The following is a 23,504-nucleotide window of genomic DNA, read 5'->3' as shown; positions in this document are numbered from 1 at the left end:
GGGAAGTTATCTTTTCACGGTCAGCAAAGTGTCTTGAACTTTGGGTTTCCTTTTATAACGAGATTGTTTAGATAGTTTTCTTAAAACAAGATACCATATGAGTTTATGGTTCAGCTATTGATAGATCATGTCTTGGCTTTTTCAAGACAAAGAAATTGTCCCGCCTTTTCCAAGCCAACAAGGGGCTACTGGCACAGAGGCTCATCAGCGAGCTCGAGAGGTCCATTTGCGACGTCAGCGCCAGGAGGCTCTACCCCTCATGGTACAACTGTCTTGACCCATACCAGGTCATGAATCGGGAAACTTCTGGGAAGGACGCGTTGAGAACAGCAGTCCGCCACCTGTGGGATGCTTGCCTTGACTTCGAAGCGGCCGGAATACGTGGGGCGGCATACGTGTGTCTGGAATTCAGCACCCAGATTGTGATAGATGAGTTTTTGACGGTTCAGAGAAGGACTTCTGGGAACGTTGAGAGCCCTTGAGCGAGTAGGAGTCATCGAGAGCGAATGGGTGACACCTGCTGTGGGCAATGGCCGGCAGTCACGAGGGAGGAAAAGTGTATGGATGAGAAGTCCCCCATGATCCAGAACGAGCTCAACCTTGGCTGCTAAATATTGAGACGACAGTATATTACACGCTGGAACTTGACCAGTCTCGGTGAAAGGGAAACTTGGCGAGCAGGAGCATCATTCCTTCAATATGGAGGAAAGCAAACAGAACACAAATTTTGAGTACCCCCGGCCTTTTGTTAGAGCTGCATTCCGCGCCCTCACATACCACCAAATATGGATTTTCTTTTTATCAGACGAGATTATGTTGAGTGTTGCAGATCTTCACGACGGCATGGTCCGAATGTGGGACTAAGGCTGAGACTCGACCATGGTCCTCCAGATCTAAGCAGGTGCCTAAATTTGCCAGAATGGAGCTGGCCCCATTATTGCTGCAATGCTGGAAACCCAGCCGAAAAGCCTGGCCCAGACGTTCTGGACTTTGGTTGTAATGCCAAGTCGCCAAGCCGTGGTTGACAGCATGATGACTGACTGCTCCCACCGCGGAACTTTGCCGGCTCGATATCTCGCTCGTGGCACCGGTTTCTTCGCCAAACGCCAGCAGAACTTGGGGGGGTTGCTGGGCATTCCTGATGGATTTGGGAAAACCGGAGGCCGGCCCACAAGCTACTAGTTAGTCATGAGTTGCTGGCCGGCCCGTGGGCTCACGGCAAGCTTCTACACAACGTCATATGTATGCTACTGTGCTTCAAACACCGCGTTGTTCAAAACCGGATCATGAATCACTAGAGTTCCTTTGAACAAGTGTTGGAAAAAAGAAATGTGACATGATGAGATGGCACGTGAGAGTTATGTCGACTACAGGTGTGATTGCTGCACAAGGGCCAGCCTTGGGTTAGGTAACTATGCAGGGCTTGAGTCATCTGCCGGGCAGAATGTTGGCAAGAAGTTGGCACAGCGGATCGGGCCTGCACGTCATGCATGCAAGTCAACGTTGTCCCTTGTAGCTTACGAATCCTGTCTGAGTATGCCCTACCTCAAGACTACTGCAGGACAATTAATGTGATCTCCTTTGGGGCTGTAGATAACATGCCTCTTGGCATACGATCTGAATATATTTGCTGCCACGAATTGTTCAGAGAATAATAGATAGGCGAATGCCTCTACTCCAGGCCTCTTGGTAATGCAGAAGATCTGGATTTAGGGAACAGATTCCGATGCAGATCGAGGAATCTTCCCGAGGCTAGACCTCGGGAAATAAATGCTTAATTCAACCCCGGCTGCATATGACCATGTTCCAACATCATTCTTCGAATACCGGTACCGCAACCTCAGGTCCAGGCTCAGAGAAACCCACCCCTCCTTCCCCTGCCACCCCTCCCTTGTTTACCAAACGTAAGCGTAGACGTGCGCGGCTGTGCGGGAGGGGATCGTGGTGGTCAATCCCTCCAGAGACATTAGGCGCCCGATGTTTGACGGCTAACCACATTTACTACCTAGTGAAGAGTCGCCACTCTCCACAGAACATTCAGCTCGCGAGGAATCCGTCTGCATTCCTACAGGCCAACGGCATGGCGGTGCCTGGCGACGAGCCCCTTCTCCCTTCCGATTGGCAAGTTGTGCGTGAACGCGTAGAACCCACATGCATTCGAGAACTGGTCTGTCACTGAGGGGTCCCATATTTGACCGCTTTTCTTGAGGGTATCCCTACGCGTCACCTCTGATGGAACTGGAGTTCCGGCCCTGCCCAAGCGTTGGGTGCCCACAGCTGGGAATTTCGCGAGCGGTTCCTTTTCACGATCTGAGAATTACGATGTACTCTTGACCGGGCAACTGTTTTCTTTCTATAAGCCCCACCGAAGTATATAAATCATGGCTGGGGCGTCTTCTGTAAGGGACGAGCTGTGCGCAGCGATAGTCACGGCTCTTGATCTATCTTGAGCTCTTCACTCCCTACTGAAATCATGGTGTCTGCTCCCAAAACCCTCTCATGCCTTTGGGCATTGGTCGTTAGTATAAGCCTTGCTTTCTTACAGCATCCTGTCTGTTGTGTTTAGTAACCCCCCAGAACACACTATTATCTCACGCTCCCTAGAAAGATACTAATGCGCAGCAGATTGGTGTAAGAGGCTATGCCGATCCAGAGCGTTGCCTCGGTTCATGCTTTGCGCACGACCCAGGGCTCGTCCGCCGGTCCTCAGATGGGGTGTACTTCCGCTTCAACACGGACACATACATTGATATTATGAGATCTGACTCTCTTTCTGGTCCGTGGGAAACCATCGGAAATGTGCTCCCAGAAGGCACCGTTGTGGATTTGCCAGATGTCACGGCTTTATGGGCATGTGAATATCTGATTGAGTTGGCAATTCGAAATTGCTCTATTGTCTTACTATTCCACTCTCATCCTGGCCGCGGTCAATTGCTGACAGCAAATTCAAGGCACCAATGGTTATCGAGAGAGATGGAAACTATATATTGTGTAGGTGATTATTCAAACCAACTTACTTCCTTGGCAAAGTACATAAAAGACTCTCGACCCTATTTGCACTATCCTGAGAAAAAGACAAGTTCCACTGGTCTAGCTATGTCTGACTCATAACGTCGTATAGACTACAGTGTATCAACCATTGGAAGCCAGGACTCGGTCATCGCATACGCGACCAGCACGACCATGGAGAACGGCACCTGGGAAGATCACGGGTCGACGGGCGTGGAGTCGACTTCGGACGCCTCATACAACGCCATCGACCCTACCATGATCCTGGTCGATGGGACTTACCATCTCTCGTTCGGATCGTACTGGGGTGACATCCAGCTGGTGACATTCGACTCGGTTGCGACGGCTGCCGACGGGGATCCTTCCCAAGCCATCTACAAGCCACCAGGCGACCACGACGTCGAGGCTAGCTTCCCCTTCCAGCACGGGGACTACTTCTACATGTTCTGGAGTGAGGGGCAGGCCAACGACTATGATGTCTCGCGGCCTGCTGAGGGTGGGGAGTACCGGGTCCGCGCGTGCCGGAGCACTGATGTTGGCGGGCCATATACCGATGGCAACGGGACCGGCTGCTTGGAGGGCGGCGGCAACGATGTTCTTGCCAGCCATGGTGACGTCTACGGTCCTGGCGGGCAGGGGGTCCTCGACGACCCGACGTACGGGCCGATTCTGTACTACAGATATGGTGAGTCTGCTCGCTCCCTTCCCTTGGGTTCTAGACGTGGAAGTTGCTAATGTCAACTGCCTAGTCAACACAACAATCGGCTATGCTGTCGCTGATTATCAATGGGGGTGGAATGTCATTGACTGGGCTGATGGCTGGCCAACGATATAAGCTGAAGAGTCTGTTGGACATGGCTTAGCTTCAGACCATGAGATTACGCCTTGACGAGAACGACATTAATGAGACAATATTCCCCCTTCTGCAATGGATGGCACAGTCAATGGATCTTTGCAAAAGTCGATGACCGTCGCCGCCCAAATCCATGACATCCTGCATGCCATAACTCGTGGTGAGTCCCTACATCGCACGATGGATGCAACGCGAGAACTGCTTGCGCGTTCCCCGTTATCCTGGCTGGCGGTTTGCCAGGATGCAACCATCTCTCATGCAGTGTCATTGTGTTCAAGCTCACCGCCGTGCCTGATTGCCGTGCCGATGTTGTATTTGAGGGTGCGAGCGGCGTGGATCTGAAGAGGGGAGGATCATGGGGTCATCCAACATAGTCACCATGAACCTGACCCTGCGAGGCCGTTCGCCAGGTGGTAATTGTACCAGCGTGCGATACTTGGTAGATGGCGTAGGAAGCGAGGTGATCTATGGTGACATTGGGCTTGGCCCGACCCCTGCCGATGGGACTTTGACTGACGTGGATCGGCCCCACCACCGGGACCGGCAGGGCGGGAGCTCCAACCCAAGCTCCCAGAGAAAACCCCCCCCCCCTGTCGGGCGAAGGACCCGAGGTGGCATTGAAAAAAGTGCCGCGTCCGGACGGCCGACCACCCACTACAGGGACAACTAGACTCGGTACGGTACGGTACGGTGACTTGCTCTGCTGCCTCTGGTCTCGTTGCAACTCTCCGGCGCCTTTGCCCTCCCCTCCCCCCTCCCTTTGCCTCGGCCCCGGCCTCGACTGACTCCATTGGCAATGACGGGCCCTGTAGCTGCTGCTCGGCCTCTGTTGCGACCTGGGTCTACCTTTCTCCTCAAGCAGCTCAGTGGCCCATCGGCACCGCTATCACGATCGATATCCGCGACCTCCTCCGTCCTCGGCCTGACCAGCAGCAGCAGCAGCAGCTCCCGAGGGCAGCTGCTGTCCCTGCGGACGGGATGCAGACTGCAGAGCCGACTCCGTTTCTACTCTACCAACCAGCCACCACCACCCTCAGACCAAAATGCGAGCTCTAAGGAGGCCAAGGAGCCGTCCGAACCCGCCCAGACCTCCTCCTCGCCCACCTCGTCGCCAGAAAGCCCCTCCTCCCCCGCCACACACACATCCCCCTCGAGGCCGAGCCCCGAGCTCCCCTCGCAGACCGACTCGCGCCGCTCCGCCGCCTCCCAGAACTTCTCCCACTTCATGGACAACCTGCAGTCGCGCGTGCTGGTGGCCTCGCAGACGCTCAGCGACCTGACGGGCTACTCGGCCATCGAGGCGATCAAGGCCACCAACGCGGCCCTCGAGGCGGACCTGGCGCGGGCGCAGGCGGACCTGAAGCGGGCGCGGCAGCACTACAAGGCGGTGAACGCGCGGCGGGCCTCGACGCAGCGCGAGGTGACGACCCTGCTCGCGCGCAAGGACACCTGGGCGCCGCCCGACCTGGAGCGCTTCACGACCATGTACCGGCAGGACCACGAGCTCGAGGCGGCGGTGAGCGAGGCGAGCTCGGCGCTGACCGAGGCCGAGGCCGACGAGGCCCGCCTCAGCCAGGCCCTCAACAGCGGCATCCTGCGCCGCTACCACGAGGAGCAGATCTGGAGCGACCGCATCCGCCGCCAGTCCACCTGGGGCACCTGGGGGCTCATGGGCGTCAACATCCTGCTGTTCCTCGTCCTGCAGTTCGTCGCCGAGCCCTGGAAGCGCAACCGGCTCATGAAGGGCATCGCCGCAGAGGAGAAGGCCGCCCTCGACGCCGTCCGCAGGGAGCTCGAGGAGGTCAGGGGCGCCATGACAAGGAGGGAGGATAACGAGGCAGCAGCAGCCGCCACCGCCACCGCTGCTGCCGCCGCCGCCGCAAATGCCGCGGTCGTTGAGGACGTCGGCGTCGAGGCGGCGCCCGTGGCGTCCCTGCCGGACGCGAAGAAGGCCCCAGAGGTGCCGAGCCCGCCGGCCCTGTCGTGGAGGGAGTTCCTGTCGGACCCCGGCCTGTGGCGGCCCGCGCTGGAGGACCTGTACAGCGAGAGGACGATAGACCTGCGCATGAGGGACGTGTCGCTCATTGCCCTGGAGGGTGCCGTGACGGGTGCGGTCGCCGTGGCCGGCGTCGCCGCGCTGCTGGCTCGCCAGCGCTGATGCCATGTGCCGAGCGCTTAGAAGCGAGAAAGAAAGAAAGGTCTGTAAAATCATTGTATAGAGAGAGATACTAGCGACTCCCCGTTCCCGATTGTCTCGTGTAGATTTGTCCGCGGTCTGGCGCATTCAAGCCCTGGGGATAGTGCACGGAATGATATTGTGTACTTCGGTTACTACAATATATACCATCTTCCCAGAGATACTGTTCAATGCCATTGGGAGGGCAGCTGTGAGGACCAAGATGAACAGAAGACGCCTTTCAGCCGCCAAGTACTGTCCAACAAGCACCAGGTTCCATGACAGGCAGTCTCGTGCCGGAATCTCATCTTTGTTTCCATGCTCTATTAAAGTAGGCTGTCTAGCCGTCGTCCGCATCAGCAACTCATCGTCAAGTACGTGACCATCATTTCTACAGTATCTAACATTCAGTCCCGCGCGCTGCCGATGCGTCAAATGTTTCTTCAGCGTCGTGGGGTGTGGCCTTTGAGCGCTTGCGTGCGCATGAAAACATCCTGCGCTTGGCCTCGCCCAGGTATTATTAGCCCTTTATATATAAAACCAGCCTTTCGTGGCCCGCACATTCTGGCAGCGCGGCTACATGCCAACACAGGGCTCCACAGACGCCAGCCGCGGCCGTCCTCGTTCGTTCCTCGCGTAGCATCACATTGGCCATTGTGGATTCCCTGCCTACTCGAAGTCGGCGGTGTAAGAGAAACCACGGAACTCTTCTTGCATGGCTTGTGACAACACTATACAATTGATTAGTACACGTATAGACAAAACTAGCCTGCAAGAGAAGAACAGAATCATACCTGATTGGACTGGAGTAAGAACTGGAGTAACACTTGTGAACTCGGAGTCGAAGTTGCTGGTGTCGGTCGCGCTCTTGATTTGAGGCAAGAAAGGAGGCGCGACGCGCTTGTGATAGATATCGTCCCAGTTGATGTTCCGGAAGAACGGCTGGCTCATGACCTCTTGCGCATCAGTGGGGCCGCTTCCCAACCGCTGGTCAGGTTCACGGATGAGCAGCTTCTGCAGGATCGACACAGAGTCCCTAGGCATGTGAATAGGGTAGAGCGGCTCGTCCGCCAAGATAGCGTCATAGATCTCGTCTTCGTCTTCACCTCGGAATGGGGACTGTTGCAGGAGCATCTGGTAGATAAGAACACCAAAAGCCCACCAGTCCACAGCGCGGCCGTATTTCTTATCCAAAAGAATCTGTCGAGGTCAGTACGGTCGTCCAATGCGTGCCCACAGCAGTACATACCTCGGGTGCCATGAACTCGGGTGTACCACAGAATGTGCTCGTCGTGGAACCAAACCACATGTCTTCCTTGCACAGACCGTAGTCGGCAATCTTGATGTGACCGTCAAGAGTGAGGAGAATGTTGTCGAGCTTCAAGTCTCGGTACACGACACCGTTTTCGTGGAAATATTTGAGAGCCAAGCAGACCTCAGCCGCGTAGAATCTGGGGAATTGTCAGCAAAATTCACGATATTCTCGGGTGAGCTTTCTTACTGGGCACGCTTCGTTCCGAACTGTCCACGCTGGATGTGAAGCATCAAGTCACCACCGCTAATGTACTCCATCACAAAGTAGACTCTTGTCTCTGTCTGGAAGCAGGCGTGGAGGTTGGTCAGGAAAGGATGTCGTTCTCGATTAGCAATCAAGAAGACCCTCTTTTCAGACCGGATGCTTTCCACTTCGTCGTTTTCAATGATGAACTCCTTCTTGAGCACCTTGATAGCGTAGAGCTTCCTCGACCTCTTTGTCTCTGCCAGCATGACCTTTCCGAAGTTACCCTTTCCAAGCACGGCAAGGAAGTTGAAATGGTCCAAGCCGATCCGCATACCGGTGCCTGGATCAGTAGCCGAGGGGAGAGGCTTCTTCAGCGGAGCCGAGACAGTCGAGGATGTCGGCGAGGGGGCAATGGACTCCGGCTGCGGTTTCGGCGCAGCAATTGGCTGCTGATAGGGCTGCTGCGGCTGGGCTTGAACGGGTGGCCTGGCCTGCTGTACTGGAGGCTGTTGAGCGTATTGGTTAACATTGGCATAATCGGCTGGATTGTATCTCCGACCCTGTGTGGGACTGCCGTGTTGCTGAGTGGCGTATGGATCTTCCTGTCCTGGCTGAGGCTGTCCGTAGCTATCCTGGCGAGCCATGTAATCCTGCTGTCCGCCTTGTTGTGGCCGTGGCGACTGAGTTCCAACGGCTCCGCTCATAGCCAATGTTGCTGCTGCAGCGGCGTCGGTCGAGCTGGACATGCGGCTGTTTCCAGGCCGGTCCGGTGAAGGCTGGCCATAGGTTCTCCTGGCTGCCTCTGCAGCTTCGGGGGATACCGTATTGAACGAGCCTCCGCTCGTGCGATCGTAAAGGGTCGAGGCTTGGGAAGCCCCAGGACTGGTTGTGCCAGAACGCAGTGTCCTCTCGCTCATGGATGGCCTCTGCGACTGCCGTTGTTTCTGGGACCTCATGCCCTCGAGGATCTGGTTGGCGGTTGTCATGGACATGCCACAGAAGTCCGGAACCAAATGCACACATTGCGCGTGGGCAGTGAGGGCACATTCTGAGCATTTCCTGCAGTTCTTCCTACCAAAAGGCAGTAGGTAGCCACAGTGGCAGCACCAATTGGCAGTGAGATTCGAGAAACCTTGGAATCTGTGGGGGATTCTGTGGTTGATCTTTTCTTCCTCGGGATCGGTCTCGGCGTTCGACTTGCTGATGCACTTGGTGACAACATTAGTGTAACATTTCGTGTGGCAAGTGTACTTGCAGTCCTCGCACTGCATACCGGCCGAGTACTTGAGGAAGTCGGCACAGAAAGCGCAACGCATGATGTTGTAGAATTGCCGTGACACAAACTTGTGCCCGTACATCTCGTGGACCTCCTCCTTGCGCTGACGGACGGCACCCTTCCGACCGAGACCGACGTCGAACTTGTGTGTGTTGCTGGTCTGCTTGATAAAGTTGAAGTTCAACAGGATCTGGCCGGTGGGCTCCAAATTGAACCACCCATCGATAGGCTGAGATACTGCTTGTGTTGGAGCTTGGGGCGGCGGGTAGGTGGCCTGGGCGCTTTGGTACCCCGGCGACGTCGGAGGAGGCCCAAATTGAGGCTGCGGTTGCTGCGGATTCATTGGGAATTGCGACGGAGGAGCCTTGGAGCTGGCCATCCTATCGGCCGACACCCATCCTGAGTTGTTGATCTCCGCCTCAATCCTCTTCCGACGCAATTCTTCCGCGATGTCGGAGATACGGACCCAGAGCAAGCCGATCGGGAGAGCGTGCTCGCCAGGCTTGTCGTACACCGTCAGTTCGATCTCGTTTGCCTTGTCCACTTCGATATTGTGATACTCAGCCTCCCATCGGTCGTTCCGCGTGGCCCTGGTTCGTGCAACGACTGCGTCCTCGACCTTCACAGCGACGAAGGTGTCGGGGGTTCGGGCGAAACGCCCAGTCGGGGCGTGGTCGACATCCTTGACGGCAACGACTCTGATGGTGAGCTGACCAGACAATGGCTTCCGCAGGTTTGGCATGTTGATACTATCATCTAGAGGGAAGACATGTCAGCGACGGCTAGGAAAGAGGTCTTGAGTGACATTTTTGGGGCCACGCACCATCCGAGCTTTCAGCGCTGTCAGTGTCGATGTGCAACTCTTCATACCGCTTCAGTGCTTGCTTCAAGAGAGTTATCTTTTGCTTGCTCTCGACTTTCCTGGCTGCGGCATCGGCACGGCTCTTCTTGTCGCCTTCCATCTGGTACAGCTGCACCATCTTCTCAACACCCTTCAGGTACTGCTCCTCGACGTTCAGTTTGAACTGGATCTGAGAGAGCATGAGCTGGATGCGGGGCCCAAGGTAGGGTGTATCATATTTGATCAGGTCTTGGGAGAACACACAACGTCAGCATTGGGAGCACAGCTATAGCGGGACAAAGACAAGCCTCATTCCGGGGCAAAAGGGACGTACCAAGCTTGGTGAAGTTGGGGCGTGGTTTGGGGCCCCCTGATCCTGGGCCGGGTGGTGCAAATGGATGACGGGGAGGCATCAGGTCGCTGTGGCCGCCGATCTGACTGAACTGGGTCTCGCCGCCAGAGGTTGCATGACCGGATGCATCCTTGGGCGGAGGCGTGGGAGGAGCATCTGAGTCGGAGCGCGCGCCGTGAGGTCGTGAGCCAGAGCTGCCGGAGCCTATGTCCATGCCCTGCATGCCCCGACGTAGCTGAAGCTCCTGAAGCTTTTGCTCGAAGAACTCGAGATTCCTCTTGCCCTCGCGCATCTGGGTGTCGAGCTTGGAGCGGACGGTGTCGTTGTTTGTTTGCTGTCGCATGAGGTTTGCGGCCTGGATCAGCGACTTCTCACGCTCGATCTTCTTGTAGACCTCCATTATCTTGTCTTCGTCGGCCATGGCGGCGGTGTTGTGCTGCGCGAGCAGGCGCGCAGGGCAGAGAAGAGCAGGATCCGATGTGGAAAGGGATGTGGCCTAGGAGAGCGAGCTGGGTCGTCGCTGGCTCGCTGGCTGGATGGGCTGGATGGGTTGGTGGGATGGTGGTTGAGTGGGTGGATGGATGGAGAGGGAGACTGGTAGATTGATCGTGTCGCCCCACGCGACACGACGGAAGAGGGAGGTTGTCGTGGTCCACGGGGAAGTCTCGCGGTTTGGTGAAGATTTGACTAGTAGAGACAGACGGTCGTGCCCGACTAGGTGCGGGAGCGGGTGCAGGTGCAGTGCAGTCCCCACGGAACCGCCCAAGGACTCCACCCCCTACCCTGGCCTGGCCTGTCCTGCCTCTCTGGCCGTCTATCTGGCCGTCTGTGTCTGTCCCACAGCCACCGGCTCTGCCACTTCTGCCGCTCGGGTTCGGTTGGGTTCCAAGGCTCGCCCGACCGCTAGCAGTAGTGTAGCATCAGCTCACGTGAAAAGACGATCTTGCGCGGACTGGGCGAGGGATGTGGAGCCGACAATCTGGGATCTGGGTGGGGATATGGTCCAGAGAGAGATAGAGACAACAAAGTGCGTTTGGAAATGTTGAAAGGGAAGAATGTCGTCAGTGCTACTGCTGGCACGGAGAGATAGATAGATAGTGGATGATGGACGGATGGATCGCGGCTGATGGGGGTTCAATGGCGGGGTTTTTGTTTCGCATCAGCATGCCTCAGCAGTTCAATCAACGGTTCGGTCGCTCATTTCACTCAATCAAACAAGCATGCAAGCAGGTAGTTCTGGATGGGGAAGGGTTGGAGAAGCAGCAGAGGCGAGAAGCAGATAGACGGTCAATTCTGCAAGCTACTGCGAAGAAAGCTCCTCTCGGGGAGGGGCTACGGCAAGCAGGGGGTGGAGGGAGGGGGGAGAGAGAGGGGGGGGGGTGAAGAGACAATACACAAGAGACAGGCAACAAGTGACAACTGACAAGGGTGTGTGAGTGAGCACGGGTACTACACCACCACCGCCGTACTGTGTAGGACACAGCATCTGCTTGCTGTGCGGGGGGGGCTGGGTGGGGGAGGGGGGGGGGGTGAGGGGGGGGGGGCGGAATCCCTAGGCTCGGTTGATTGCTGCTCCCTTGCACAGCAACAAGATATGAACATGACGACCACAATTTGCCCAACCACACCCAATTGACACGTTCCTGGAGGCAGCCACGCCGGCGAATTTCCTCACTGGCCGTCACTCCGGCCAGAATGTTCGGAAAAAGTAGCAGGAGAAGCTGAGATGGGCTCACCTGCAATGGCACATCGAGACTGTGGCAAAAAACTCGCAAGGCTCAACGGTCAAAGCAAGTTGCCCCAAGACGGTCAAGACGGCCCAGCCCAGCCCACACAGCTGATACCCTGATACCCAATGGCCGGCCAGAAGTGGTTGTGTTACTCAACAGCAAGGACAGCAATGCCTTACCTTATTACACTCACCTTTACATCGCCTTCGTCGTCGTCATCCAAACGCTGCCAACGCACCTGTGTCCCTCCCCCGACGGCCAAGACGAGAGAGAGGGCAGGCATGGCTTTGCCTTGTACGCACACGACCACCCACTCTTACCACCCAGGTACCATTTGGGTTTCGCCATGCCAGGCTGCATGAATGTGCAGTACGGGAGCTTCCTTCCCGTCGCCTTCTTTCCCGGGGCCAGGGGCGCCATCGCCTGGCCAACCTCGAACACAGTCATGCGGCGAGCATTGTCTGGCCAGTCTCTTAGTCTAGTCTAGGACTTTTGGCCCGCCCTACCCGTGTAACAAGGCAGACCCCATCCAGGACTTCGCTGCCCCTAACCCTTTCACGGCGACCTTTCACACCGGCCCCTCCATGTTCGACTTGCTCGTCAGCGCGTCCCGAGTGCCGAGATGTTCGACCTCCGAGCTGCCAATCCAGACTGCCGGGAGTTGGACCGGTCCATCTAGACGAGGCGCCGACTGCACACCAAAACGGTCGGTGTGAATCGGCAAGACCTGCCTAGGTAAGGAAAGCAAACAATGCGGGTTATGGACTGATGAGTCCCCTTGATACCTCGGTCAGTCGATTGTAGCTTTTGCTACCTTGCCCTGGCCATTGTCTAACATCACCATTCTCCAGCCACGAGGGCCGTAACAACGCCAGATGTCGTGCATGTGCAGATGCAAAATATATTGATGAATTGAGTCTACAGCATGGTGGCGTGACGGGGAAGAGGTCATATCGACGCCGGATATGCCGGCCATTTTGCGTTCTCTCCCCGCCGTCAGCCCGATATGTCTCCTGCACCTCGCCGCGGACGAACCTGTGCACCTCCACTTGCTTCAATGACATGTGATTCTAGCCACGCGGCCCGTACCGATCAACACTCGTGTGCAAATTCAATCTCGCCAAGTTCGCACTTTAGTTCCCCATCTGCGGTCTAGAACTGTCTTCTCGGTTGTCTCCCGGCTCGCTCAGTGTCCCTGACGACTGACTGGCCATCCCGAAGAACTCATAGACACCAAGCCACAACAGCTCCTTGTGAGCACCTGAGTTGAGTCAAATGGCTGGACACATAGATGTACACTTCCACGCGCTCCCACCAGCCTACACGGCCGCAGTGAAGGCGCATGGGGGCGACCCCTCGGGCTTTCCTGAGCCGGACTGGTCGCCGGAGGCAGCGATCGCCTCGATGGAAGCAGTTGGCGCATCTCTTGGTGATTACATATGACTAATCGATCATTTCAAAAACACCCACGGCCACTCACACGTGAGCAGGAATCCTATCCGTCTCCTCGCCCGGTGTCCCAGTCACCGGAGCAGGCGAGGAAGGCCGCAGGCTCGCCCGCGAGCTCAACACGTTCCTCGGCGGGCTGGCCACGGCCGCCGAGGCCCCGCTCGCCGGCAAGTTCGGCTTCTTCGGCGTCCTCCCCGACTGGCGGGACGTCGAGGGCACATGCGCCGAGATCGACTTCCTGTTCGCGGAGCAGAAGCTCTGCAGCGGCGTCGGCGCGTACACCACCTACGGGGACAAGCTGCCCGGCCACGAGAGCTTCGGGCCGATATGGCAGAAGCTGCAGGATTCCCGCGCCCTCGTCTTCCTGCACCCGACGAGCTCCGACGTCCAGCCCAGGTTCATCGGCGGCTTCCTCCCCCAGCCCATCGTCGACTACCCGCTGGCCACGACCCGGGCTGCCGTCGACCTGGTCTTCACGGGTACCCTGCGGTCCTGCCCCGACGTCGACATCATCCTCTCCCACGCGGGAGGAACCCTCCCGTTCATCGGGACGCGGGCGTTGGGTGCCTTGGCTTTCCCGCCGATTGCAGCCCAGGCTGGGGTCACCGAGAAGGAAGCCGTCGCGGACTTCGCGAGGTTCTACTACGACACGGCGCTGAGTACGAGTGCGGCACAGTTGAGCGGGCTTCTGGAGTTCATCGGATCTGTAGGTGGTGACATGTCACACGTCTTATTCGGCAGTGACTTTCCATACGCACCGCAGCAGAGCATCAAGGCTGTGTTGCAGGGTTACCATGAGTTCCTGGCCTCCGGTCGTCCCAAGGCTGAGGTCTTGAGGCCGGAGAAGCTGAGAGCGAATGGTACGGCGCTCCTGGAGAAGCACTCTCTGGGCCAGAGGTTTAGGCATGGGTCGCTGTGACTCTGTGTGAAATTCGAGTCGGTGGGTGGCAGTCACTCAGGATCCCCTTCAAGCAGTGCATGCGCCAATGCAATGCTTCGCAACATTTTTCCTCAGTTTAGGAATATCGACTTAATGATTTCGTTTTTCATCCCAGTCATCCTGGTGCCACTTACACAACCTGTGGTCTCGAACCAAGGTGTTGATTTAAGTTTTGCGTCTTGACTGGAGATATGTGAAGGCGAGAAGTTGTTGGTCAAGGTGTTTTCCTTTCCATTCTGTTAATATTATTGGATAGTATCAGAAGGGGTTTTATACCTAAGCCTTGCACTCCAATGTTATCTTGGAGACATGCCCAACCGTGCTGTTCCCGGATGGTGCGGCACCGGTCACATACAAGACCCTGCGCCCGTCAACTTGCTGTGCAGCCACCGAGGAAGCGGATCCAAGCAGAGGAGAGGAGGCAACAACTGCCCTCCCCCCACGGAATAGATCAACCCCGATGACCTCTTGAGAGCCATTCGTGGCGACATACGCCCATCTCCCGTCCTCTGACAAAGCGAAGTCGTCCCCGAAAGTGATATTGGAAGCAAGTGTCTCCACCGGGCCGACTGCTGCTCCACTACCAAGGGAGATGGGTACTCCGGCGAAAAGGCCCTGGTCCAAGCTCACGAAATAGAGTTTGTTGTCGCGAATCCGAATGCCGTTAACGCCGATGCTCAAGCCCGTGGTCAATGGGGCCATCTCGGGCTCCTGGATGACCGTCTCCACCGCCCTTGTGTCGACGTTCAACCGGATGACATTTCCTTGAGAAGAATCAGAGATGAGGAGATTCTTGGAATCGTTAGATGCGAGACGAGCCATGCCATTGAGTTGCAGAGCTGATGGGATTCGTGTGACCAACGATGTTGAAGCCGGCTGGATGACGGTGCCGTTCTGGGCAGCTCGGAAGTCGCGGATATCGACACGCCACACCCCGTTCGAGTTCTCGGTCGACGTGAGGTTGGAACCCACTACGTAAAAGACGTCCTCCTCGAGCTCGGTGATTCCGAGGAGACCGGTGACTCCGGGGATCTCAGCAATCGGGATTGGTGGATGCTCGCCTTGAGAGGACAGCCCGAACAGCGTTGGCGAAGCAACCGACGTCACAAGGATATCGCCATTGCTCCGAAGAGCGATATTCTCTAGGGTTTGGGTATCTGGTACGACTTGCAAGGTTGTGATATTGCTTGCATTCTGCCAGTCACAACTGGTGGGAATCGATAGAGCCAAGGGCAGCAACGAGAGGACAGCGAGACCTAATGAGCGGTAGTTCTGCATGATCATAGGCATATTGCAGATTTGAGCGGGAGAAAACGAGTGTATGATACCAGATATCATTGCTGTGACCATGGGCAGCAGAATGGCATGAACTTATAACATTGCCGCTGACCGAGTTCTAGAAGATCTTGGACATAAGATATTTAAGTCCGAAGTGTCAACTTGAAAATCTCCGTATTCCAATGCACAGTGGGGTTTGCAAGATCCACTGAAGAACAGTGACATCGAGTAAAGGACTTTTGGCTACTTAGGAAGGGCGGAAGAACAATTAGCCTGGTCTTAAATGTTACATTTTTCTACCTTCTCCCTCTTCCCGCTAGCGTTTTCTTATCCCGCTCTCTCAAGGTCAGCACCATGCTTTCCGGCTTCATGTGCTTGCTGTATTAGAGAATGTGACAAGACCAGGATGGTTGACATCAAAAGAATAGCTTACTTATCATGGGGGCTTCAGGGTTCGCACAATCTTGTAAACATCCTCCGACTGCCACTTGTAACTCACCACCATAAATGCGTTTGGATAAGCCCGCCACCTGATTCAGGTGGCCCACTAATTGAGAGTGACATTGGAGCCAGCACCGTTCTTACGCACCGACTTTTCTCCTATCCTTGATTGTTGGCGACTTCACAGAGATAAGCTTGTCTCCGACTACTCAATCCGAACAGGTACGCATGAATCGCGTTATATCAATACATTCTTCGGGTCACCATATTGGCAGTGCCTCAGCCAGAGATTTCTTTCAAGATACACTGAATATGAGAGCTACTTCATGGAAGACCATTCTTGAAATTCAGAAACCCTGTACCAGCAGTCTTTTTTGCATCACATTGCAGTGCTCTTAATGTAATGAAGTCAGTGTTCCCCCCAGTTGTGCCTGACCGTAGGTACAGGACCTCCGGTACATGGTTGGCGATGTAAATGTATATGGACTCGGCCTGTTTCAGACGCAGGCGTGTGGTAGGGTGTGCCTTTTGTTTTGTATGAACATTTTTCATGTAATTTGTGATACTCTTGTAGCGGTCAAGTAGCAAACTTTGAATAGCCACCATATACAGAGGGCAAGACAGGATAAACATGGCTTGTGTTACCCAGCGGAGTTCTCCGTTGCGCCACTTGGGTGATCATCATCGTGAGATCAGCCTTGCTCACAGCCTAAATCTGGGTCAATAGCTTGATTTTCTCCAAACAAGAGCTTGTGTTCGGCTTGCATACCAGCCTTTCCAGACGGGAGTGAGGTCCTCTCCCATTGCCTTGAGTGTCACTATGTACGTAAAGATATCTCTTATTGCGAAGGAAAAGGCAATACCCCCACTTTGAGTCTCAGACACCAAGATTCTATTGGCCGGCAGGCTTCCATACCACTTGAGAATTGAAGCTTCCTTCGATTTTCCCAAATATCAGTCTCGAAGCTGCGCCTACGGGTTCTTGTTCAACCAAACATGATGATATAAATGAACCACACAGTTAATTACTTGACAACATCATTTTCCCAGTACTATGGCCGTGAGATAGAAGGAGTAACACCGGCCTTAATTCTTCATAATGAACATGTAAAGTTCGGAAAGAGGTCAAACATGGCTGGGGATCTCTGGCGCCACCGTGTGACAATACTTCAAGGAGCGCTTTACGGACGTCAGGTCATTGGTGGATCCTAGACGTATCACAGCAAGGGAAAGCCATTTTGATCCCCCTAGAGTCGGTAAAAGTTGTTATGAATTGAGTCCTCCCACTTGCACGTAGGGTTCAATTTGATCTTGGAGCCGAGGTTCCACGGAAGGGGAAGCTCATGTGCTCACTTGGGGCCATTTTGGAATGAAGAACTGTCTTTATTAAGCATAAAAAGCTGAAGTTCCAAAGCATGGCTGGAGATCTCAACGCCACTTGACATTGGATCCATACATTGTGCTCATAGGTCTCACACATACTCTCCACAGTCACTCCGTGACACCTAGGGCTCAAGAGAATTCTTACATTTGTCAATTTATTGTATAATCCACTCCCTGCTTCTACAGATGTCTGATTGTTTGTGATCTGTTACATCTTGTGGATGACATGTTGCGAAATCGTTAGGTAATTCAGGGATACAGCATGTCTCACGCAAAGTACATACGATGATGGATCACTTGACTGTGCACTTGATTGAGGTGTCCTCATCATGGCGAGGGTTATAAATACCCCAGCTCCCCCAGATCTAACTTTCTAGTTAAATGCCTCCTCATCTTTACAGACTCAACACCTCACAATCACACAAGAAAGTCCGATATAACATCATTCACAGTCGCAATGCTCAAATTCGCCTTAATTATGATGTATGCTGTAGGCATAGCCCACGCATACATGAAAGAAAAGAAATTCGAACAATGGTTCGGTTTCAATGGTCCATACGGACAAGAGAGGATATCTAATCACACTCACAACTTCGATGATGTGGCGAGCGGTAGTCTGCTCAACCCCACGGACTTGGGTTCTTACGGAGACAGTTACTATAAGTTAACTTATACTGGACTTGGTTAGTTCAAACGCCCGTACAGTTGCTTGCTGCCGAAATCATTCTTCTACGTCCTTTTTGGGGCTGACTTCCGCGAAAGCTGTCGCAAAAGCGTCGGAATTGTCCCAAACTCTCGGAATAGTTCCCAACAGCAACCCGAATGCCATTTATTATGGCGGTGTCAACGGTCTATTGTCAGCAAACAAGGAAGCGAGGATCTTGGTCCCAAATCTCTACAATATTGCTGATCAGAGTTATTTCAAACCTCGCTCATTCTGGTTCGGCTGCCTGACTCTGTCTGCGATCCCGGGTTCTTGCACGGTCACGGTGACCAGCCGCCAAGCCCTCGATCCTGCCGAAAGTCAAGTGTTCAAATTTCAAGCGACTCCACTTGCTACCAGCATGAAAATGACCAAAGCAGTCTTTTATGACAACTTCACTTGGGTTGACGATCTCATCTTCACTACAGTCTACGATACAGTAGATCTCCTCGGCGTGACTCTCATAGACGATTTCTTCTACGGCTTCGTTCAGGTGGTAGATGGTTGAATGGATAGTTGAGGAACCCTAGCTGAGCATTGTTGCAGTGGTCAATGATAACTGTTTGAGGACGTAACAGTATATTCAACAGCCAGGTTTAGGTCGAGGGGATCACTCATAGATCTTGAAATGCAGTTGTTGTCACTACTTCGCGCCGTTCAGAGTTCTGAGCAAGCCGCAATTGATCATGAAGTACAGAAGCACTTCTTCTTCAGCGTGACTGAAATCCTTTCTTGTACGTACCGTATTGTAGGCATGTCTGTCGTTGGTCGCAATGCGCAGGGCTTACCAACGTGTAAAAAAAGACAATACTTTGAGGACATATTCATGTGCTCCCAAGTCGATTGAGGTGACCGATCGTCTGAACGGAAAACATTTGTGTCCCGGCACTGGGACTCAATTGGCTGTATCTTGATCTTGATCGACTAACGTGAATCCTAGCAGGTCTGCGATTCTTGTGCGCCATCCTACGAAATGTATGCAATCAGAGTTATAATATCCAATCCTTGAAACGGCAGTCCTACCTAGGTCGGCGATTTTGCTCAGTCGCCCCGGATTACTCATGGGCCGGATAATAGGACTTGCCCAACATCAATTAAAAGGTAATTCTGACATAAGACCTCACAAACAAGAAGACTCCATCACCCACGTGACATATTTACCTGAATTGAGTTAAAACTGTAAAGCTTATACAAGGTTTCCATGAAAACACCTATCATTCTTATCCAGGCCATCGTGAAAGAAAAGATGGCATAGCGAGAATGCTTACAGCGAGGTTGCCAGCTTAATAAGTCAGTTAATGCTGGAGATGACTTCTGGTATCCTGTATACGGACAGCATAACTTCATGTGGTTATGTGGTCATCGGATATGTATTATGAGTCTGCAGTGTGCAGTGACTTGTGACTATGGTGAAACTGGACCAACAATATCCATGATACCTTCGAGCTTTGCGACAACTGTGTCGTAGTATTGCTGGCTGAAGGTCTCATCATCCTGACGTGCTCTTGACATGAAACTTCCAAGACACCAATTCACAGCATCTGCGTACATATCACCACCCTTGGATAAGACAGTACCAGCCCTTTGGGACACAGCAGCTTGCTGGTGCAGTAGACAGCCTATACACTATCGTTCTGCAACTTTGTGTTCTTCCATACCACTGCCTAGCATGATCTGCACGAGTATCAATGCTAGTGAGAGAATCGTAAATGTTCTGGGCGGGACGGAACCTGAAGGCTGGTGCCCGCAACTAGCACCCGGTGTACTAGAGGAAATTGCGAGATCTTTGGCCAAGAAAGGCCGGTCCAGATGATATACATAAGCTCCTAGATCTTTCTCGCACAGGAAAGCAATGTCGTCGATGTTCAGGACCTTTTCAAGCCAAGGAGTTGTGACAAGAGGTAAAAGATTCGAAGATAAAGCGTATGCAATCCTGACCTTTTGGGTGTAGTCAAGTTTTGGGACACGTGGATTGTCCCCTGATAGTATCTCCCTCAACGTGACTGCTGTATAAGCTGATGAGTTGCAGTTTTTATGGGAAAGAAAAAATTGACTGGTATTGTCAGTGATGAAGCCAAAGCATCCTCCGCCCAACCTTTTGTTCTTGCCTGCAAACACAGAACAGAGGTCCTCTATTCGGTACACAGGACTGTTTGCCGAGGCTTGCTGCCCACTGGGATGTGTGAGCCTCGCGCTGGGACTTGTCATGGTTGACGTCGTGGACGTGAGAGGGCTGTTCGTGGATGTCGGGATAGCATTTACCAATGACAGACCGATTGAGCCACGGGGTTTCCCAAAGTAAAATCCTTGTGGCACCAGTGGTACGGATGGCGGATTTCTGCTCATGCTCGTCGCAGACGCTTGGAGCTGCTCCCATCGCTCCGTGGTCTTTGCCCGGTTCCTGCCAAAGGCGACACCAAAAGTTGACTTGCTCGCGTGTCCTTCGTTGTCGATGTCCATCAAGCCAGCTTTCCGCGAATCGAGCTCTAATGCAACCCCGTGGACACCAGTACATTTGCAATTGACGGACGCACAAAGACTCGTATGAACTCCTTCTGTGAGCTTTTGAATTGTTCGTATGAAGCTGTGCCGATCTCGAGACTTTCGGAAGGGTTCTAGCTCTTTGCTCTGGCTGACTAGAGTGAGGAGGGTGGCGTTCCCGTTATTCAGAGCTGCAATGAGACTATCATAGTCTTTTCTTAGCAGTGCGAAACGGACACGTTCTTTCAGCGCAAGGATAAGTGACGCATCGTCCCTAAGAGTCGGCTATGGACCACGTTCAAAGTTAACAGAAGCGCCCGATATCCTAATTTCTTCAACTCGAGAGCCAAGGTTCTAATCAATGTATGATATATTGTAAAACGCCGAATCGCGCCTAACCGTACTGACCTTTCTATCATCATCTATCTCAAGTTTTCTGTGCAGACTCTTGACAATGCTCTGCATCTCCTGGGTCGTGTCTTGGAAGATGTTCAGATCCTCCCCGAGGCGCAGTTTGATTTCTCCCTCATATTTATTCCAAGAAGAGTCAAAAGGTCTCTGTATCATTGCATCAATCTCGGATGGTGGAGCAATCCCGGTGAGCAGGACATTGCAAGTATTTTCGAGGATATTTCGCTGGGCTTGGAGGTGTCGAATGATGGAGTCGAGATGTCTCGGAGCATGCCTGTAGTTCGAGAGAAATATTTTATACTCTTGGAGAGCATGAACTGCCAAAGGTATTCCGCCGAGGACTAACCCGGCGACTTCCATGTCGGAACTTTCTCAAGGAAAACACAAAAAGAGAGCGTCCCAGCAGTCTTCATCAGAGGGGAATGAAGAAGTCAAGAAGACTTGTGGATTGACACAAAGCGGAGACGAGACGTAGCGCTGCACGTGTGAGCAAACATGCGGCTCAAATGTATGTGGCCCAGCTTTGAGGCGGGCACCAATGGGCATCGCATTCCTTGTAGGACAAAATGTATATTAACGTGAGGGCGGGGTATCACTATTGCAGATGAAACAAATGGACGTGTCCATCTTCCTGATGGTCGAGTGAAACCTGGGGTTTGCCAAAGAAACAGGCAGCTTTTGTATGCGGTGAAAGCCATCGGGTCCCATCATGGAGCAACTCGGTGAAGCTGTGAGTTCTGTTACAGCAGAGCTGAGAGGACTACAAGAAGCCCTGAGAGTCAGGTCCTCAGACGCATCGTGGAACTTGTCAGCAGCAGCATCTCACTTGGCCAGAATCAATGTCTGGGCAGTCAGTATTGGGTTGGCGGACCCGTCAAGATCCGACGTGACAAGCTACTGGCCTAATGTCTCGTTGTCAATACAGGCGCAAGTCAGGTCTCTACTGGATGATTTAGTCGACCTAAGCAGAGAAGGTAATTTATCCGGCAGACATAGTTCGGGACACAGACAAGTGAAGACAGAACCTAACACTCACTAGCGACAAAGATGGCTTCGGACTCTCACAGTAATCGCCCAGAAGAAGCCAAGAAGGGTATTGACCAAGCACTTCTTGACTATTTCGCCACTGAAGAGCCTGGATCGACAACTGAGACCGTTTCTGGCGATGACGTCTCGGCAATTTTGGCAGACATTGAAGATATCATCGACTGCCTTTTGAGTCTCGCCCCTTCCATACATAACGGAACCGAGCCAAAGCTTACGCCCAACACTTCCCAAACAAGTACGGAGTCAAACAGCCAGCTAGAGCGAGACACGCAGCTTGTCCGCGCATCTTCCCCAACCATAGATTCTATGATCGCAGAAAGACTGCTCATAGCCCTCAGCTGGCGCCGGACCCTCATTGCCAATTGGCGAGATCCGTCTTTAAAGACCAATGATCCAGAGAAAAGTAAGAGAATATGATGAAGGCGATTTATGGTTATTAAAAACTGACCAGACATACACATGCACACAGCTCACTTGGAGGTGAAGGAAGCCGTGGATAGCGATCTTGAACCTCCTTATCGCGAAGGTGACAGCCTGCAAGCAGAAGAGAAAATATCGCGGCCAAGTCAGGACGAAGGAGGGTTTAATAGACGCGGCAGCCTATACGATCAAGACACAAGATCATCCCGTGTGCAACCGGGGAACACTGTCGATGTGGCATTGAGATTAGGAGGCTGCCCAGCCGGCGCCGCTCCTTGCCCTATCTGTTGTGTAGTTGTTGGTAGAAACTCATGGAAGTAAGTATTCTCTTGAACCCGCTTCTGCTTGATACTAACTGGCATGGTTCGCAAGTGAACATATTGCGAAGGATCTACGACCATACATCTGCCTTGTAAAATCATGCACGGATCCTAGGAATGCATTCATGTACCACGGAGACTGGCTTTCTCACATGGTTCAGAAGCATTGGAGGTCATGGAATTGCCCGTTTTGTCCTTCGATCGAGTGTTCTTCGCCGGCCATCCTACAAAACCATGTTTCGCTTCAACATCCCAACGAGGTTTCTTCTAGCCAGCTTGATTCATTTATCTTTCTCTGCAGCACATCTGACTCCAGTCGATGCAAAGGGACGTGTCCTCTATGTTCCGTTTTCGACATTGAGACGTCCGACCAGTACCAAAGCCACATTGGCCAACACCTGGAGCAATTAGCGGCTTCTGCCTTTTTCGACGTCCCTGGTAAGGAAGCAAGCGTTGGAGCCGAAGCTTTGATCAGGCCCCCAAGCGAGTCCCGTGAAAAACCAAGTGACGTCGGGCGTTTGCTATCAAAACCTCCTTCGACAGACCAAAATCTAGAGTCAACCCCCCGGTCTGATAAGAAACGAACAGGTAGACTCGCACACCAGGCCTCGGACAGAAACACACAGTCGACGATACAGCAGTCCGAGCACAACGCCTCGCATACCAGTAACAGCATACAAACTGGTTTCTTTGCGGGCTCTCCAAAGACCTCGCCACGCGCTGTCGCTTTCTGGGCCTGCTGCTACTGCGGTTACGACATGAATGCGCACACTACCCCCACATGCGCAAGTTGTGGCCAGGCACGATGTGGGATGTGTCGAATTGAAATACATAGAGTCCCAAAGTATTCATATTAAATTACAATTCAATAATTTCCAAAGTCCTAGGAACCG

At 53.4% G+C, this 23,504-nt stretch overlaps 6 protein-coding genes across 6 annotated transcripts; 4 read left to right on the top strand and 2 right to left on the bottom strand.

Annotated features, from left to right (window-relative positions):
- Window positions 1-2,957: 2,957 nt before the first annotated feature.
- Window positions 2,958-3,844, top strand: INS49_000218 (uncharacterized protein; the record flags this gene model as incomplete). The annotated part of the gene is made up of 3 exons (XM_043161056.1): window positions 2,958-2,991; window positions 3,122-3,694; window positions 3,759-3,844. 3 exons carry the CDS (start codon window positions 2,958-2,960, stop codon window positions 3,842-3,844), a joined length of 693 nt encoding a protein of 230 aa, XP_043029562.1.
- An 814-nt stretch (window positions 3,845-4,658) lies between these two features.
- INS49_000217 (uncharacterized protein) lies at window positions 4,659-6,020 on the top strand (the record flags this gene model as incomplete). The annotated part of the gene is made up of 1 exon (XM_043161055.1): window positions 4,659-6,020. The coding sequence occupies one exon, from the start codon at window positions 4,659-4,661 to the stop codon at window positions 6,018-6,020; it is 1,362 nt and encodes a 453-aa protein (XP_043029561.1).
- Window positions 6,021-6,707: 687 nt separating this feature from the next.
- On the bottom strand, window positions 6,708-10,429 carry INS49_000216 (uncharacterized protein; the record flags this gene model as incomplete). Its single annotated transcript, XM_043161054.1, has 6 exons — window positions 6,708-6,769; window positions 6,833-7,238; window positions 7,288-7,489; window positions 7,540-9,571; window positions 9,639-9,905; window positions 9,991-10,429. The coding sequence occupies 6 exons, from the start codon at window positions 10,427-10,429 to the stop codon at window positions 6,708-6,710; spliced, it is 3,408 nt and encodes a 1,135-aa protein (XP_043029560.1).
- Window positions 10,430-13,013: 2,584 nt separating this feature from the next.
- On the top strand, window positions 13,014-14,106 carry INS49_000215 (uncharacterized protein; the record flags this gene model as incomplete). Its single annotated transcript, XM_043161053.1, has 2 exons — window positions 13,014-13,167; window positions 13,229-14,106. The coding sequence occupies 2 exons, from the start codon at window positions 13,014-13,016 to the stop codon at window positions 14,104-14,106; spliced, it is 1,032 nt and encodes a 343-aa protein (XP_043029559.1).
- A 297-nt stretch (window positions 14,107-14,403) lies between these two features.
- INS49_000214 (uncharacterized protein) lies at window positions 14,404-15,417 on the bottom strand (the record flags this gene model as incomplete). Its single annotated transcript, XM_043161052.1, has 1 exon — window positions 14,404-15,417. One exon carries the CDS (start codon window positions 15,415-15,417, stop codon window positions 14,404-14,406), a length of 1,014 nt encoding a protein of 337 aa, XP_043029558.1.
- Window positions 15,418-21,871: 6,454 nt separating this feature from the next.
- INS49_000213 (uncharacterized protein) lies at window positions 21,872-22,288 on the top strand (the record flags this gene model as incomplete). Its single annotated transcript, XM_043161051.1, has 1 exon — window positions 21,872-22,288. One exon carries the CDS (start codon window positions 21,872-21,874, stop codon window positions 22,286-22,288), a length of 417 nt encoding a protein of 138 aa, XP_043029557.1.
- Between the last annotated feature and the right edge of the window lie 1,216 nt (window positions 22,289-23,504).

This window comes from Diaporthe citri (genome assembly GCF_014595645.1).
Source record: "Diaporthe citri strain NFHF-8-4 chromosome Unknown scaffold_1, whole genome shotgun sequence".
In the NCBI taxonomy this organism is placed as follows: domain Eukaryota; kingdom Fungi; phylum Ascomycota; class Sordariomycetes; order Diaporthales; family Diaporthaceae; genus Diaporthe; species Diaporthe citri.
This window is presented reverse-complemented; position numbering and strand designations above follow the sequence as displayed.